The 19,439-nt window shown below is 40.3% G+C and overlaps 1 protein-coding gene across 1 annotated transcript in view; it reads right to left on the reverse strand.

The window, feature by feature from the left end:
* Window positions 1–299: 299 nt before the first annotated feature.
* SPTY2D1 (SPT2, Suppressor of Ty, domain containing 1 (S. cerevisiae)) overlaps window positions 300–19,439 on the reverse strand; it is a 24,908-nt gene continuing 5,768 nt past the window's right edge. The window contains exons 2-6 of the mRNA XM_006865834.1: window positions 10,147–10,261; window positions 6,086–7,543; window positions 4,826–4,994; window positions 2,837–2,914; window positions 300–393 (exon numbers count right to left, since the gene is read on the reverse strand). Of these exons, the coding sequence (XP_006865896.1) occupies window positions 300–393; window positions 2,837–2,914; window positions 4,826–4,994; window positions 6,086–7,543; window positions 10,147–10,261 (1,914 nt within the window). The remainder of the gene's footprint in view (window positions 394–2,836; window positions 2,915–4,825; window positions 4,995–6,085; window positions 7,544–10,146; window positions 10,262–19,439) is intronic.

Genomic DNA, 19,439 nt, shown 5'->3' on the forward strand with positions numbered 1-19,439 from the left:
ACAATAGAAGACTGGCTGACTGGTGAGCGGCCCCACATTACAGTGCATAGCTCATCAGGATCAAGGCTGGCATCTGTGAACAGTTACCTTCATGAGAGCATTATCGTCTGCATTAGAGATTTCACCCTGGAAAGCATTTAAAAATACTTTGTGCTCAAATGACAGCCTGCAAACAGCAGTATGCATTCCTTCTCCTTGAATATCCACATATAAATTAAAAAATGGTAAGGGGCAGCTTCCTCAGTCTGAAGGCAGAATTCCTTGCAGCAGAATGTCACCAAAATAGGCAAAAGCAACAGCTAACGTCTCTTCAACTTCTTGTTCTTTTGACGTTTCATTTCTTCCTCTTCACGTCTCATTTCCTCTAAATCCTCTTGCATACCTAGTCTTAAACTATGCAAAAAAAAAAAAGAAGACATTTGTCAATATATGTGAGATTGAAGGGAATTCTGGGAAGTTGGTGGCATAAACAAGGCACCACTCAGATCATCTCCAACAAGTACAGGGAACATTAAGGAGGAAATGGTGCCTCCCTGTGCTGTTCAGCTTGGATCTGCCTACTCTCCTTTCCAGTTGGTGCTGAGGGCTGCTGTTTATGGCTGTTGTGTACTAGGAAGCAGGCATTTTGAATAGAGGATATGCTCACAGTTGATTACGGGCCAGAGACTCATGAGCCTCATAATCAAAACATAAACCTTGATAACTTAGCAGAAAGACAAATCCAGTCATAAAATGGGCAAAGGACTTGAACAGATGTTACACCAATGAAGACATTCAAATACCTACTGAACACATGAAAAGATGCTCAGTGTCATCAGCCATCAGAGACACGCAAAGCAAAAATACCAAAAAAAATTGATATTTACAAGTTTGTTTATATAAATTTGTGAAGTATTAAACAATGCTTTGCTTCTTAACTATAGTGATCACATTTCTGTTACAATCTAGAAACTGTGTGCCTGTCTTCAGCCTATATCTGATTGGAATACCTGAAAGGGGTTATAGAACTTGCCCAGCGAAACAGGCCTCTTGCAAAGCCTTTGCAGAGTATAGGACCCATCCAGAACCTTATGAGGTGGGACATTCCCACTAGCAAGGACAAGCAGACCAGCCTATAACAGCTAGAGCAACAAATGCGATACAATTACATTTTACACTCCCACCATATAAGGGCAGAAAAGTTGAAAAAAAAAAAAAAGATAAAAGCTATGAGAAATTAGAACTCCTATCCACTTATTCATTGAAACTCAGATGGTATATCTTTGTGGAAAACAGTGTAGCAGTTTTTAAAAAAAAGTTAAATAGCCAGAAGGTGCAAACTATTTAAATGCCCATCAATAGATTGGTTACCGAAGGTAGGAGGGAGAGGAGAGAAGGGAACTAATGGTGGTGAGAAAATCTCAATGATTAAAGGAGAGTCGCAGTCAATTGTAACGCTGTCAATAAATTACGTATCCATCAAAATTGAATTGGCAAATGTTGTGTGATAGATATGTTTATGACAAAAAGAAATAGTAGTTGCTGAGGCTGCTTATGGACAGCCAAACACCCCACGGGATTTGGTTCCTTGGCTTAGAGGCTTAGGGTCATGGTTTCCAGGGACATCCCAGTCAATTGGCCTTTTAACAGTACTTCTGTTCTATCTCCTACTTCTTCGGTCATACTGTGGCTGGGATCTAATAAGATTGCAATTGGCCACCCAATTGCACAACAGTCCTCTAGTCACCAGCAACAAGAGAGGCAGGAGAATCAGAACAAGAGGACGTGGAATGTGTTTGATTGCCTCTGTGAAGGACTGCTTCCTTTGACATGAGTCCAGAAGAACTGGATGGTGCCTGACTGGCACTGCTGATCATTTTGATCAAAGATTTTTGTGAAGATTAAGTTCATGTTTATAGAACCAAACAAAATTCTTATGGACTCCAGATTTTTTAGATCCACAGAGGGTGGAACTATTGCCCTAAGGGACTATTGCCCTAAGAGAGTCCTTGTATGGTATTGCGGGTTAATGTGCTAGAGTGCTAAGTTGGTTTGAACTGCAAGGTTGACAGTTCAAGCTCACCAGCTGCTCTCCAGAAGACCTATACAGGGTTATTATGAGTCTGAACCAACTCGAAAGCGCTTAATAATAACAACACTGTCTTAAGATAATCTTTAAACCTTAAACTAAAAATATCCCCGGAAGTTGGCTGGAACGGAGTAATAGTTAACTTGGCTGGTGAAAAAAGTCTGCCTTGAGCATTGTGTTCTTTTACGGTCTATCTTTGGGATCAGGCTGACAGCAGCAGGCAGTGAGTTTATGTTAATATGGGAGGAACAACTCAGAAAAGGAGGGTGAGAATGGCTGTACAACTCCAACAATGTAATCAATCCCACTAACTTGTACATGTACAAGCTCACGCATTTCTCCTACACAGGGATGTTTCATTCATTTACTATGAGGTAGCTTAAAAGCAATCAGATGGAATAGAATATACTCAGGTCCTTGAGACCAGCTGGCCAAACTGAGGTATGTCTGATGTGGAAAGAGACATTAGTAATGAGGGAAAAAAGCAAGAAGATGCTTAAATGAAAGCAGAGTTAGCCCAGCACTAGGTAACTTGTAAACATGACAATCTTCACAAAAACCCAATAGTTAGAAACAGTATATTCTCATTTTAAAAGTGGAAAAAAAAAAAAGACATAAGGCTAAGGAAATGGTCTAAGGGACCTATATCAAGTCAGCAGTATGTGACACAAAGCCTGCCTCTCATTCCCAATGGTGCAACTGAAACAAAAGCAGGGGAGAAAAAATTAAGACATTTCAAATTTCACAAATGCATTGTTTTATGCTTACCTCTTTGCTTCTTCCTTCTGCTGCTCTTTCCAACTACTCTCCATGTAACGTAAGGCATAATCACTTTCATCTTTGTATCTGGTTAAGCAGAAAAAGAAATGTAAAAGAAAAATTTAAATTTCTAAAGGACTATTGTTGTTGTTGTTAAGTGCTGACCCATAGGGAGACCCTGTACAGGGTTTCCCAGGAGCAGCTGGTGAGCTTGAACCGACAACCTTGCAGTTCAAACGGTTTTGCATTGACCCACAGCGCCACACCAGGACTCCTAGTCTCTCATTTTGTTTCATTTAATTTTTTTGTGAACAGTCTACCCAGACCATATACTAACTCAACAACTTCTACATGTACAATCTAGTGACACTGATTATACTTATTGAGTTGTTCTTCCTCTACTGATACGAACTTACTGCTGCCCCTAAATTTCTTATCTAATCTTTAGTTGTCAGTTTGATCCCATGTAGAAAGATCTTAAAGAGTACAATGCTCAAGGCAGACATTCATTACTAGTTAAACAACCGTTTGGTTTTAACAAAACTTCAAGGGTTATTTTTGGTTTCAAGTTTAAAGATTATGTCTAGGTAATAGTTTTAGGGGTTCCACGGCTTCAGAAAATGATTCCATGAGGATCTGATATTCCGTTCTGCATTTTCCTCATTTTGATGAGGATTCTCTATTGAATCTTTTATCAGAACACTCAGTAAATGGCAGGCCAGCACCATATGTCCTAGTCTCATGGCAAAGGATAAAGGATGCACTTAGTTACACATGGAGGCAATTAGTTTACACATTGAATTTCCTCAATCTATTCCTGAGTCTTCCTTTGTCCTTCATTCACCAGGTGAATGTTGTTGTTAAACACCATCTAGTATCAGTTTTGACTCATAAAGACCAATTATTATACCTAGTATGGCCACTTGCAACCTTTTGAAACTCTAAGCACTACATAATAAAATAGGAGATAGAACAACAACAAAAAAACTACCAAATGGTTGCCACTGAGTTGATTCTTAAGAGACCCTACAGAACTGTGCTACATCTTTCTCCTGAGAAACAGCCAGTTGGTCCAAAGCACTACATTTCAACAGTTAGCAATCTAGCACTTACTTAGCCACTGCATCACCAAAGCTCCTTAGCAGGTTAAATGAAGCAGTAACTAACAGCCTAATGTTTCAAAATCTATTATCTCCTTTATAACTAAATCAAACATTTAAGATTCCTCCTTTGACAGGGAGTGATGGGGCTAGAGGATGGGACACTTCATAGGTTATTAGAGAAATGAAAAGTAAATGAGGCGGTGTTTGTCCCAGAAGGAAACTACTGTTAAACCAAATGTTGCTGAAGATGTTAGTCCAACAATACTTACTCAACTCACTGATTGACACTTGATAATTTGTTAAAACTTGAAAACACAATATGAGGGGGCTTCAAACAGTCCATGGGAAAATGAAATGGAATTTTTCCAGAACTTTCTGAAGCTCCCTCATACACATAAAAACTGATTCTCTATTATTGTTAGTCTTATTTGAACTTCATAACATCATGACTTTACAAGAGAGGAGACTGAAACAGAGAAGTTAATGGCTTGACCAAGAACATATAGCTAGCACTAATGATTCTCAGATTAGCTTTTTAAAACCTTATTTTCAATCAAGCATTTCCTTCTACTCTGCTAAATGACCTAAAAATATATTATAAAAGGAAAAGATTGTTTTAGGATTGACTTCTACTCTAATTTCCCATATCCACAGGCTTCCAATGAGGTGTGGTGATACAGGATAAGCACTGGACTGCTAACCATAAGGCCAGCCGTTCAAAGCCACCATGTGCTCCTTGGAAACCCTGTAGGAGTCAGAACTGACTCGATGTCATTTAGCAACAAACTATGAATTTTAGCCAATGTCCATTCAACTACTGTTTATCTTCCCCTATAACATGAATTATTCAAAATAAAAAGTATGGCACATTTATTTACATTCTTTAGTGTCTTACTTTTTTCGGTCATAGCCAAAAATTTCTCGAATGTGCTTGGATATTTCTTCCTGAGGCTCTCCTTCATCTTCAATAAAATCTTCCATTTCCGAGTCATAGTCCTCATCATCTTCCTCGTCATACTCTCGGTGCCTTTTGTAACCAGAAGCGAAGGGAAGCCTTGGAGGACCTAAAACTAGAAAAGCCACTATTCATAAGAGCTTTTTGTTTTGTTTACTAAGATATATTATAATTTAGTAAGGTTTACAATTTTATAAATGATCATGTTCATAAAAGATTATTGCTGTCACTGAGTCAGTTTTGACCCATAGTGACGCAGTATAGGGTTTCCGATGAATGGCTGGTGGCTTTGAACTGCTGACCTTGTTGTTAGCAGCCCAGTGCTTATCCTACAGCACTACAACAAAATTAAAATATCTTCTTTTAAACAAGAGATCATATAAAACAGTCTTAATGGTGCTATGTATCTGAGATTTTGGGAACTCAGTCTTCTTTAAAAACCAGAGTCAGAAGGCTTCATACTTCAGCATTAGTCATTACATCATCCCTGCTATGTTGTGGTACACAAGTTAGGAACAAGACTGTAGGTCAGTCAGAACAGGTTCTTATTTAGCCTTTAATATAAGAAAAAGATGGCCTAGTGGCACAGTAGGATAAGCACTGCACTTGGAAAAATAAAGTTGGCAGCTCAACTTTATGAAAGATGAAGCTTTCTGTTCCTGTAAAGATTTATAGCCTCAGAAAGCCTTCCCCTGAAATCAGACTTCTAGCCTCTTAAACTGTGAGAGAATGAATGTCTGTGAGAGCCATTCTGTTTCTATTTCTGTTACAGCAGCACTAGCTGACGAAGGAGCCCTGGTGTGGTGCTGTAGGAAAAAGCACTGGGCTGCAAGGCTGGTCTGAATCACAAGGTCAACAGTTCAAATTCACCAGCTGCTCCTTGGAAACCTTATACTTGATGGCATTTTAACAACAATATAACTAAGACTCTGTGTGCACTTGTCTCGCAAACCATACAGCTAAGTTGACTGCATTTGGGGACAACACAGAAAGCCCTAGAACAGTTTTTCAAAAGATTTTCCCAAAGACATGATAACTGAAAGAACTCTTAAGACAAAACATCAGGATTTTGTCAGCAGTAGAGTACACTAAAAACACATGGACTGGCTCACAGGGTTTCTGGTCATATAAATATAGCAAAATACTTTTTGCAATTTCCTATCGACAACTATATACTGTTAGATTGAGGGACAGCTTTACCGTGGGCAGATCTGTAGCCAGACAGGAGCGGCTTCATTCCATTCATCTGTCCATTGCTAGACCGGCTAATGATATTCCTAGAAGAAATTGTTTCTGAAACAACGGTGCATCTAGGCTTTACAGGGAGACCTGAGCTGCTAATTGTTTGCCTAGGTCCCAAGCTGCTTACTGGTCTGACAGTCTGTCCAGCTGAAACCGAGTCACTTCCTGATCGCCTAGGGGGACCCGAGCCGCTCATTGGTCGCCGAAGATCATGTGGCTTGCTCACAGGTCGTCCAAGGCTGCCAGAACTGCCCACAGGTCTTCCAGAAGCACCTGAGCCACTCATGGGCCGCCCAGGGCCACTTGCACCACTGACTGTCCGACCAGAGGGATATGAGTCACTGGCTGGCCTCTTGGTCCCACTGATTGACCGTTCAGGTCCTGAGCTAGAACTGCCGTTCTGGCGCTTGAACACATCGGTGGGTCGAGCAATTCCTGTGCTGGAGCGCCCTGGGGTTGAGCTAGAGCCGCTGCCTGGTTGCCTGACACCTGGACTCTTTACCTTGTTGCTTGAGGAGACTGTGGGCCCAGGCCTGGAATGGCTAGGATGGGAAGGAGGTTTTTTGGCTTTGTGTTCAGTAGCAGATTTCACAGTCCCACAAACAGAAGTCTTTGGGACACTTGGTGAATAGGTGCTAGAATGGGGCTTCCCTGCCCCATTGAAAACAGGTCTGTCATGGCCCTCACGAAGTGAGGGTTGGGAGCAATTGCCAGTTACTGCCTTGGTCCTCTCTCCTGATATGGGTTTAGATGACAACAAGCCTAAGTGTTTCTCATTGGCTGTGCTGGGTCTGGATTTCTTCTCAGCATGAGGAAGAGAGGTGGTTCCTTTAGAAGAAGAAATCTTGTCCCCAGAAACTTTATTAAGTTTTGTGCCTACACTTTCTTTCTGAGATGGTGCCTTTTTGGACACAGCTGGAGGTAGTCGTGCATCTGTCTCTGGTTTCTTTTTCCTATGCTTTCGCTCCAGGAATTCTCGCTCCCTAAGTTCTTCTGCAGTCATAGGCCGCTCTTCTGGTTTCTTCACTACCTTGATCTCCACTGGTTCATATTGCTTCTTCTCAGCCAGCCTCAGTAGATCCGTGAAGTTCATAGGTGGTGGGGCACTTTTGAGGTGGACCTTTGGCTTGCTTTCAACTTTGGGAGGCTCAGGCTCTTCCTCATACTCCAGATCTGACTCCGCTTGATTGTACTCTAAGAAGTCATCATCATCTTCCATCTCATACTCCTGGTCTGTTCCCTGGCTGGTGGGATTTTCCATCACTAGCTTTTTCTTTGACTTTTCCTCAACAGGAATCCCATTGTAACCATGGAAATTATCCTTCGTCCTCTTGGCCATGGCTCTTGCTTTCTTGTCATGCTTTAGCTCAATTCGCTTTTTGACTAGTTCTTCTTTTCTTCTTTTCTCCTCTAAGGCTAAAATGGATAAAATAAAAACATGTTATTATTTCATGGTCCCAAGACAGCAGTATGCTGATAAAGGATAGGGCAAATGCGTGTGTAATTTTGCAATCACCAAAAAATACGTATGTGAATTATGAATATGTGGGTATGTATGGGTGCAGATAGATGAATCGATAGGCATAATATGACAGTTAGTCAAAAAACAGTGCTGTAAAAAGATCACAAAAACTTTTATTAAGCAAAAATATCAAAATGTGAGCCTACTGTTTCTTGACATACCCTCTCTCTAGGTCTGAACACTTGTGAAGGTGATGTTTCCACTCTGCCTCCTTGTGTAGTGCTGTTAAGATAAACACTACACTGCTAACTGCAAGCTCAGTAGTTCAAACCCATGAGCAGCACTCCTCAGAAACCCTTGTGTTGTTGCTGTTGAGTCAGTTCCAACCCATAGCGACCCTGTATAGGGCTTCCTAGGACTGGCTGGTGAGCTTGAACCACCGACCTTATGGGTCAAAGTGACTTTGCAGTCCAGAGCATTAACCCACAGTGCCATACCACAAGCCAACTTGATAGCACTCAACAACAACAGCTCTTCCCCCACAAATCGTGTGCTTTTCAATTTACGCTGCTGGCATCCTCGACAGACTCAAAGAAAACCTCAGAATATCATTCCTTTGATATCCAATAAAACAGTTACCATAACCTTCTGAACTAACCACTCCACCTTGAATTTAACTGGACCAGCAGATCCCCACAGAAGTCACTGAACATTGTTTTTGAAGGAACCCTAATAAGATTCAGACAAGTATATCACAGAGAGAACTTGTGTACAGCCGTCCACTAATCTCAGACGCACATTTACACAGTTTTGTTTGGAATAAACCTGTTCATGTATGAATTGAAACCCTTGTAGAAATACTTAATACTGTTTGACTTACCTGCGTACACATGTAGGTTATATGAGTGCAAAGACATATATCCCAATACAGAACAAACCAAATCTAGGACACAGTTCAGATACTTCTTAGTCATAACCAAATACCTTGTGAGATGGGTTTTCTGAGTTTACAGGCTTAGGACCATAATAGTCTCATGGAACAACTCAGTTAATTGGCATAATATAGTTAATACAGTTATGTTCTACAACCCAATGTGGTGAGTAGAGTCTGGGGTCCTAAAAATTTGTGCACAGCCATCTAATATACAGCTACTGGTCTCGATATATCTGGAACCAAAGACTCAGAGAAGAAAGCAATTTATAGGTTTACGAGTCTACACAAAGCACAGCCACCTCTATGGAGAGACCAGAAGAATTAGATGATGCCTGGCTACCACTATTTACGGTTCTGATTAGGGCCGTGACAGATGAATCCTGACATAATGGGAGAAACGTGTGGAAGAGAAGTCTAGTTGAGACTGGAGGATTCCCTGAAACTATCACCCAAGTTACTCTTGTAAACCTTAAGCTGAAATTATCCCTTGAAGACACCTTTTAGATAAATAACATAAAATGCTGTACTGAGCTCCTCAAAAAAAAAAAAAGAATCTACAAAGGCCAAATAAATGGTAAAAAATTACCTTGAAGCAAAACAGAGAAGGTAAGTGAGCAGGGACACTAGAAATGGTACAACCAAAACGGAATGAATGAAAATGATGACTACACTGTGAAAAATGTAATCATTATCAATGAATAGTTTACGTAGAAACTGTTAATAGGAACCTAATATCTAAGCAATCTTTCATCTTAAACCCAAAACAATATTCTCAAAAAAAAACAACAAAAAACAGTATGCAGTCTGAAATTCGTAGGTGATCAAAACGCAAGCAATGTTCAAAAGTTAACTGGAAGACATCTAAGAAATCAAGTAAGTCATTTGAATAAGCATCAAATGAGTCATATATGGGTTTTCTATATGAATACACAAGTAGGAGACTTGGTTTTCAGCTTTAAATATAGCAAACAGCTCATATCAAATAAATACACTAAGTTAAAGGAACATTAGCACCCACTTAGCAATTGCTATTAATTATGAAACACTTAGTAAACTTGTTGAATCTATTTCTTTGTCATTTGCATGCTGTAATAGCACTTCCTGGGATTAATGGTTTTTATAAACTTTCCATACTTAAAATTTAAGATAGCACTCTTAATAATAATTTTTAAAAGTACAAAATAGGTAGAAGATCCAGAGTCAAAGTTAAAAAAAAACCCACACAGTTTTTTTCAGGGACCTCCTATGGCCAATTAGAAACTGTGATCACTATCCCAAGCAGCTTCTAATTTAAAGGAGAATAAAAGATAATCACATACAAAAGAATACATATTATGCCAGACACATGAAAAACACTTCAATTAACCTCATATGCTTTCTCAAAGATCTACTGGTTAAGCACAAGCTAGTCGAAAAGTAGAAGCCTTGGTGGTACAATGGTTAAGTGCTAGATGGCAAATGGAAAGGTTGGATGGTTGAACTCAAAAGCCACTTCTCATGTGAAAGATGTAGCCCATAAAAGATTTTAATATCTTGGAAACCGTAAGGGCAATGGGTTTGAGTTTTGCTTTGGAATTGTGACGGTAGATGACCAACACTGAGATTAAGGATACAGATACATACTTTTTCGCCTGAGTTCCTCTTCTTTCCTTCTGAGAAATGCTTGTACTGCTGCTGACTGGACACCCTTAACTTTTGGGTCTTTTTTGGGAGGACCCACAGCCAAACTGTACCTTTTCTATTGGGGAAAAAAAAAAAGTTATAAGCAATTAAACTTTACAAATGCACTGTGTATTAGGAGTAAGGTTCTGTGCCAAACACTAAAGAAGTTTAAATACTGACAGAAAAAACAATTCTGAATAATTAAGAGATCCTTAAAAAGCTCTGCCTATAAAATGGAGTCCTGGTATGGCACTGTGGGTTAATGTGCCAGACTGCAAAGCAGTTTGAACTGCAAGGTCAGCAGTTCAAACTCACCAGCTACTCCTTGGAAACCATATACAGGGTTGCTATGGGTCGGAATCGACTCGCCAGCCCTAACAACAACAACACCTATAAAATGCAGGATCATACAAGGGAGCTTCAAAAAGTTCATGGAAAATGGAATTGAAAGATAATGTTCTCACAAATTTGTAAAAGCCCCCTCATTTGATCATGCACAGCTATTTAGGTGTGAAGTTTCTCTGTATCATTCTAAATATAACGTAAATCAACAACTCAAAAGATATTGTTTTAGGGTTATTTTTAAAAAAGGCACCTGTACTGAGTGACCATTTAAAACAGAATGGATTACTTAAAGGCATGCTTTAAAATTCTTTGGAAAAAAAAATGAACCTTCCTCAGACCTAACAGAAGGGAAACATTTTACAGTGAAACTTTTCAAACAAGCAGACCAAACTATTCCTCATTCATTTTTCACTCTCGACTACTACTCTAATTCAGATGACTTTTAGTAGGGACTCATAGCTTTGCTCCTTGGAAGCCAGGATGGTCAGACTTCACATATTGTTAGGAGGGACCAATCACGGGAGAAGAATGTCATGTTTGGTAAAGCAGAGGGTCAGAGAAGACCCTCAATGAAATGGACTGGCAAAGTATCGATGGGCTCAAACGTAGCAACGATTGTGAGGTTGGCCCAGGACCAGGCAGTGTTTCGTTCTGTTCTGCGTAAGGGTCTCTGTGAGTCAGTACCAACTGGATAACACCTTACAACAACAACAGCTTTGCAGGGTTTTTTGCTTAGAACATGGAAACATCAAGAGTTTATTTAACTACTGGCAAGAGACAAAGCATAGCTAAAAAATATTTCAAAGAAACTATTACCATCTAAGCAGCAATTCTCTGTAACCTTTAATTGTAGCACTTATTTGGATTAAATGTTTATTTACCACACAAACTCTCTTTTAGACAGGCTTCCATATCACCCCAAAAGAACTAGCAGTTTCCTGGTAGAGGTGGTATTTCTCTGGGCTTCACTTTTTAAGTAATTGCCTTGGGAAATGAGCAAAGCTAGAACAATGTTAATGTTAGCTATGAAAGGAAATACATTTCCATTTTATAAATGATTCATCTCTCTGACCTTTCCACATTAAATTTATAGGTTGGGAAATTTATATGCCTTCCCTTTTGCCTTGCTAAGTGGATGCCAAGTTGTCCTAGTAGCACAGTGGTTACAGCATTCAACTGCTAATGAAAAATGGTCAGTGATTTGAGCCTCCAGCAGCTCCAAGGGAGAAAGATGTTGCATTCTGCTTCTGTAAAATTATAGCCTTGGAAACCCCTGTCCTATGGAGTCCCTGTGAGTCAGAACTGACAGCAGTGGATTTGGTTTGATTTTTTTGGTTAGGCTACTGCCATTCTTATACACTAAACTTGTTAGTTAATAAAGAACCACCAATCTCTGAGAGCAAAGGTGAGCAACTTAGTAACCAGAAAAGTGATTCCCAAAATGTTCATGAGATGCCTAGAAGAAAGCAAAAGATCTGGGTTTTACCATAATGTTGTCAGATACGAAGCATCTTGAAACAGGCTGGAATTTCCAGCTCAGTTAAGTCTACCAACAAAGTAGCTTGCCAAGAAAGCAGGCCCTAACTCAGCCTGAAAACCCTGCATAATAGCCATGTTGAGCCTGACACCTTCCTGACAGAGAGAAATCCCAAAGGGAATTCAGATTCCTCTCAGTCATCTGGGCTTCAGTGTTACCATTAAATCCACTAATTAGCCCACGCCTTTGTAAACTGAACTGTACATTCTTTCTACAGTGAATGTTGTACTTGTTAAGTGCCATTGAGTTGGTTCCGATTCATTGTGACCCTGTGTAGGGTTTCCAAGGAGCAGCTTTTTGAACTGCATACCTTGGGGATCAAACTGACTTTCCAGTCAGTGCATTAACTCACAGCGCCACACCAGAAATGTTGTTGTTGTTGTTAAGTGCTGTTGAGTCTATTCCAACCCATAGCAACCCTATGTAGGGTTTCCAAGGAGCGGGCTGGTGAGCTTAAACCACCGATCTTACAGTTCAAGCAGCTCTGCGGTCCAGTGCATTAACCCACAGCGCCACACCGGTAATAGAGGCCCAACATTTAACATCTTAAGGACAAGAAAGAAGAAGCAATAATGCTTACCCCTAGCTATATACATGGACTCCTGATGGAGCACTGCAGGATCGGCACCGGACTACAAACCACAAGGCTGGCAGTTCAAATCCACCAGGTCATTGTGAATCAGAACTAACTTGATAGCACTTAACAACTAGATTATAATATTGCCCTGGTTTAAAAAAGAAAAGATCCTAAAACACAGGCTTTATCCACAAGATGCTCACCTTTTCTTTGTAGAAGGGCCACCTTGAATATGTTTCAAGATATATAATGCATATGCAGACTTATAAGCAGAGGTACACGCCAACCCCAGGCAGTAGATTTGGAAAAGAAAGAGTGCATTTTGGGGATCGAGACTTAATTTGTCTCTGTCAGCAATAACGCTCATGGATTCATCTACCAAATCATCTCTTATAGAGGGGCTTTATATATGCTACACAGGCACCCTCAACCCCACCCACAAATCACCACTGCCACTGAGTTGATTATATCTCATAGCGACCCTATAAGTGATTTCTAACACTATAAATCTTTGTGGGGAGCAGATAGCCCCATCTTCCTTCTGAGGACTGGCTGGTGGATTTGAACACTGACCTTGTGATTAGCAGCTCAATGCCTAATCCACAGCACCACTACTTAAAATGGGACTGGTTCATTGTAAAGACAACAACAACAACTTAGGCCTAATGTCATTATTACAGCTTTTCCTTAAACAATTATAGCCATGAACCTACTGGCTTAAAAGACTAGCTGTATTTTTCTAATTTATATCAAAATATATAATTATTAAAATAAAAGGTGTGCATCACTTACAATCTTGGTATAGCCAAGCTAGCCAAGGGGATATGTACTGTGTTTTAAGAACCACTGACTTAGGAAACCGATACGGGAAAGGCAGAAAATCAAGGGAAAGGAGAATTCACAAAAGAATCCCCAGGATAACACTCAGTCTTTTCCCCAAAGGGCACACCGAGTTCCATCAATTCTGTTTCATTTGTGTTGGGTTTTGTTCTTTTTCCCCCCCAAACTTTTTTTTTTTTTTTTTTTTTTTTTATTTGTAAAATGAGATAAGGTTCATAGACAAGATCATCAACTTTACATTCAACAAATTTTTTTTTTGCTCTGCTGTTTTCACCATCCTTAGAATAAACTGGTCTCATACTGGTGGGACGCTGTGGGCTAATGTGCTGGACTGAAAAGCAGGTTTGAATCACAAGGTCAGCGGTTCAAACTCACCAGCCGCTCCTTAGAAGTCCTATACAGGGTCGCTATGGGTTGGAACCGACTCGACGGCACCTAACAACAACAATATACTAGTCCTGGTGTGGTACTGTGGATTAATATCTGGACTGCAAGGTCGGCGGTTCAAGCTCACCAGCCACTCCTTGGAAACCCTATACAGCGTTGCTTTGGGTGGAACTGACTCAATGGCACTTAATAACAACAAAATACTTAACCCAGCAGATTTGCAGTACCTTTTGCCCTGTCCTTGTAATGTAAAGGGAATCAAAGCAATCTGTAAAATGTCTACTTACAAGTCTACTTCAAGGGTCTGGTAGGAAACCATTTAAACATTAACAAACTAGCAGTAGGGAAAGCTACTACTGCCCTGATGAGGCTTAATCCTGTTCACTGACACGTGAGCTAAGTCATAATCGTTCTGTATATTCTCTGTTGCTTGAAAATGCACTCCAAACAAAGCTCAGCTACCTAAAGAATATGAACATATACATCAGAACCTATAAATCTGTGGTAAAGGCACCTTAAAAGCAAAAACAAAAACCCAATCATCTTTATGGAGATAAAATTCACCTATTTCATGAGTACAACTCAATGGTTTCTAGTACAAGGGGCTTTAAGAAGTTCATGGGAAAAGTCCATACTCTTTTAATTCCATTTCTCCTTGAACTTCTTAATGCCTCCTTGTATATTCACAGAGTTAGGTAACCATTACCACAATTGAAACGTTTTCATAACCCTCAAAAGAAACTCCCTATCCAATCTGCAGTCACTCCCCCTTTTCCAATACCTCCTTTCCCTTGTTAAGTGCCATTGAGTTCATGGATATCATAGACTTAATTTGTCTCTGTCAGCATTAAAGCTCATGAATTCATCTACCAAATCAACCCATAGTGACCCTGTATAGGGTTTCCAAGAAGTGGCTGGTGAGCTTGAACCACTGACCTATGGTTCAAACTGACTTTGCAGTCCAGTGCATTAACCAGAATTCCTTCCTTGCCCTTGTTGTTGTTGTTGTTGTCAGGCGCCATCGAGTCAGAACCGACTCATAGCGACCCCATGCACAGCAGAATGAAACAATGTCTGATCATGGGCCAACCTCACTACCGCTGCCACACTTGACGCCATCAATGACGCCACCAGGCTGATCCATCTCGTTGGGGGTCTTCCTCTCTTTTCCGACCCTCCATCTTATCCAGCATGTCTTGATGGTGGTTATGTGTTATGGAGTCAGTTCCTACTCATAGCGACCCTGTACAGGGTTTCCGAGGCTGTAAATCTTTACGGGAGCAGAAAGCCTCATCTTTCTCCCATGAAACAGCTGGTAGTTTCAAACTGCGAACCTTGCGACTCACAGCCCAATTCGTAACCTATTCTGGGAACCATACGATCTGTGTTCTTTTATGAGGTTTCTTTCAGTTAGCATAATATTTTCAGGGTTCATTCCTGTTGTAGTAAGATGTATCAGTATTTCATTTCTTTTTATGACTGAACAATATTCCACTGTCTGTATATGCCACATTTTATTTATCCATTCATTAGGTGAAGAACATGTGGGTTGATTCTACCTTTTGTCTAAAATGAATAATTGTGCTGTGAACATCTGTGTTCACGTTTTTGTGTGGACATATGTTTTAATTTCTTTGGGGCATACAACCATAGATGTTAACACTGAGCTGGCTACGCCTTTCAAAAGGTGTTGCAATCAGGCTTTGGTATCAAATGAGTTCACCTAAGAGATTATTTTATAAAGGCAATCTCTCCACCCCTCCTGGGGGAGCCCAGTACAGAACCATAAGTTTGGGGGGGTGGAGATGGGGGAAGCCTCAGGCTAGATTACATTCTATTTAATAAGGCAGAGGAGTATTTGGCACTTTCCCTGCATCAGATGGTCACATTTAGCTCTGGCAACACATCAAGATGCACACACCAATTCTCCACTTGATTCAAGGCACCAGACTGCTTCATTGTTTGAGCTTCAGAAAAGCAGCTGGACAAGAGTTTCTTTTATTCTAAGTGTATCCATTTTATTACACTGTAAACCACTCATTCATTCTGCTGGAACTCAATGAATGATCCACAGCAATGAAGCTTGCAACTACATATACTGTCAGATTTTGGCAAAGTATGTAATGCTGAAGCCAACAATACCTAGAAAATTTAAGCCACTTTAACATTTATTTCCTCCCTACATTTGAAGCCACACTGTCAAGGTGAGATTAATAAAGTAAGAAGCTTTGATATAGTGTCTGGGAATAATAGTGTGTTCACTAAATTTGTTATGTTGGATTCAATCATCCCTCCATGCAAGCTGTTTACTTGGAAGGTAACACATTGTTGTAATTGTGGGAAATATAAAGTTCTCAATGGCTTTACACAAAAATTAGACATTTATTACTGGTTAGAATCAGAAATTGGGGATATTTGAGAGTGCATTCTTTACTTTAATAATTACCATATACCTCAAACTCCTTTTTTCTTTAAACTTAGTGTTTTGAAAACAGAATCAGGGATGACAGCAGGTCTCGAACCTAAGGTACTTAAATGCTGGAACTCTGCATTATACTTGTTTAACTGAGTGGCTAAGAGGATGAGTACTAATAAACACCTATCAAGCATGCTATTACAGATATCCTGATGGTATTAAATATAAAATTAACTGTATATCTATTCCTCACCTATTGATTATTTCTTATTAGCCAACATTTCACATTTATTGTTGTTGTTGAGTGCCGTCGAGTCAGTTCCGACCCATAGTGATCCTGTATATGGTTTCCAAGGAGCAGCTGCTGAGCTTGAACTACCAACCTTGCAGTTCACATAGCTTTGCAGTCTGGCGCATGAACCCACGGCGCCACAACTATCTGACAGTCTAGAACATTAGCGATGTACACTGCAAGGCGAGAGTAACTCTGGCTGTGATGGTTAGAGTTATGTGTCAGCTTGACTGGGTCATGATTCTTAGGGTTGAGCAGTTATGCAATGATGTAATCATCCTCCATTTTCACATAATGCCGACTTTGAGTAATGACCTAGTCTTTGAAAACAAACCATGTCTGAGAAATAAGTGGATGTATAAAAAAAAAATTGACTAAAGAACATAATGGAGCCCTGATGTGGTGCTGTAGGATAAGCACTACAACTTCTAACTGCAAGGTCAGCAGTTCAAACCCACCATCAGCTCCTTGGAAACCCTACACAGAGTCACTATGAATCAGAATCAACTCTATGACACTTTACAACAAAAACAAAGAATGCAATAATATCAGATTTAGGTACTTCAGAAAGTCTCTAGTCCAACATCATTTAGAAACAGACCAGAAGACAAATTTATATTTACTGGCAGTTATTCAGTTTGTAGCTGACTCAGAACAGAATTCAGACATCCTGAATCAAGTCCAGAAGTGTATACCCAGTCTTCATTCTAAACTAAGCTCAGCACATTCATCTCCAGCTTTAACCTCAATCTTAAACACCATTCCTTAATTTTTATCTGCCTCTTGGGCAATGCCATTACTTGAAGCTGGGCTACAATGAACTTATTATCCTTCTTCATCCTCAGCAAATCTGCTAATGATGCTGGAATTCTCCAACAGATTGTACATATGTCTCTATCCACTAGTTTCCAAGATCTGTTGATTCTACCTTTAAGTTTTTATCAGATTTGACTTTACAGTGAGATATGCAATCAACAAACCAACAGGGTTATGGGCTAATGCTTTAATAAAATGGGTTTGGGGTAGAGAGCCGGTTGGTTATAAGTAACAACTTTTCTCACTACCCCATCCTCAAACACACTCTCCATATTCAGCACAGGGTCATAACACGAGTCAGAACTCAAGCCAGACTGCACAGTTTGGATTTTCTGCTTTCTGCTCTGTCATTTAAGAACCATGTCATTTATTAGCTACAAGGGAAAGTTTCTATACCTCTTGGTGCCTCTGTTTCCTTATCTGTACAACAATTTTCCTTAAATGGTTGCTATGGGGATTAAATTCTGTTAATATAAAGTGTTTAGAACTGGGCCTAGTACAGAGTGGCTCGCTGTGTGCTGTGGAGTTGGTTCCGACTCATAGCGACCCTGTACAGGGTTTCTGAGGCTGTGAATCTTTCTGGGAGCAGAAAGCCTCATCTTTCTCCCACGGAACAGCTGGTAGTTTTGAACTGCTGACTTTGTGGTTCTCAGTCTGATTCGTGACCACTACGCTACCTAGCACAGAGTAATCACTATAAATGTCAATTGTTTTATCTTTACCGCTACTACTCAAAATAGAGATTCTCTAGTAGCGCTGGGAAACCTGGTGTGGTGCTGTAGGATAAGCACTGGATAGCAAGGTTGGTTTGAACTGCAAGGTTGGCAGTTCAAACTCATCAGCAGCTCCTTTGAAACCCTACAACAGGATCGCTGTGGGTCAGAACCAACTCAATGGCACTTAACAACAACAGGTAATGCTGGGAAAGAAAAATAATAATCTTTGTGAGGGAAGGTGGCAGTGGTTTCTAAAAGAGCACTCCCTAAAGCCCTTGTTGAGAAGTACTGCTTTAGGTTAGAAATTCAAAGTTGCCCCCTGTTCCCCGCCCCTGGTACTGGACAAGTCAGCTCCAGACTCAAATTTTAAGGAGCAATCTAGTTATAATGTGTTATAAATTAAGGGTTGCAAAATGATTGCCCACAGTACCTATGTTCCTACATTGCAGAGATTGTAGTCATAACAATTCTTATATACCCAGTACCTTGGGAAGCTTTTTCAACTTTTTGGTTTAAGGGGCACACCACAGCTACATTATGTTGTCTGGGATGATTTTCACAGTTTAACTGTTACTGTAGGCAACCCGATAAACAAAGAGATATCACATCGGCTGCTGTAATCCATAGGGTTTTCATGGATTGATTTTCAAAATCACTGGCCAGTTCTTTCTTCCTATTCTGTCTTATAACCTGGAAGCTCCAATGAAACCTGTTCCACAGCAGTCCAAGGAGTTGTTGTTGTTAAGTGCCATTGAGTAAATTCTGACCCATAGTGACCCTCTACAGGGTTTCCAAGGAGCAGTTGGTGAGCTTGAACCACTGACCTTTCATTTCAAACGACTTTGCAGCCTGATGTATTAGCCCACAGCACCACACCAGACTCCAACATGCAAGCTTCTACTGACAGACAAATGAACTGTGTTTGAGGTAGAATGCCCAGAATCAAAATAGGGTCTCTTGCATGGAAGGCTCAGGAATTCTACCACTGAACTGCTAAACCCATCCCTCCTCATCCTCAACTTCTGCACTTTATAAACTGTTGGGGACATACGCAAGTACTGAGATGTTGTGGCCCTGTGACAACATGGACGAAAATCCAACCCCGGGGCCCTTCTCAGGATTACGAGCCATGGACCCTGAGGGCCAAAGGAAGTGACCTCCTGACATCCCGGGTTCATTGGTTTTTGTGAACTCATTGGTTGGCTACCTCTGTATAATTTTCTTTGGTCCTAATAGTGTTCATTCTATGCTTCTAACTCCAGTAATTGTAGCTTCTGAGAAAATGGTTTCTTTTATAATGCCTCTCTTAATGCCTCCACTGTGTTGGC

This window comes from Chrysochloris asiatica, unplaced genomic scaffold, assembly GCF_000296735.1.
Source record: "Chrysochloris asiatica unplaced genomic scaffold, ChrAsi1.0 scaffold00083, whole genome shotgun sequence".
NCBI classification, from domain to species: Eukaryota; Metazoa; Chordata; class Mammalia; order Afrosoricida; family Chrysochloridae; genus Chrysochloris; species Chrysochloris asiatica.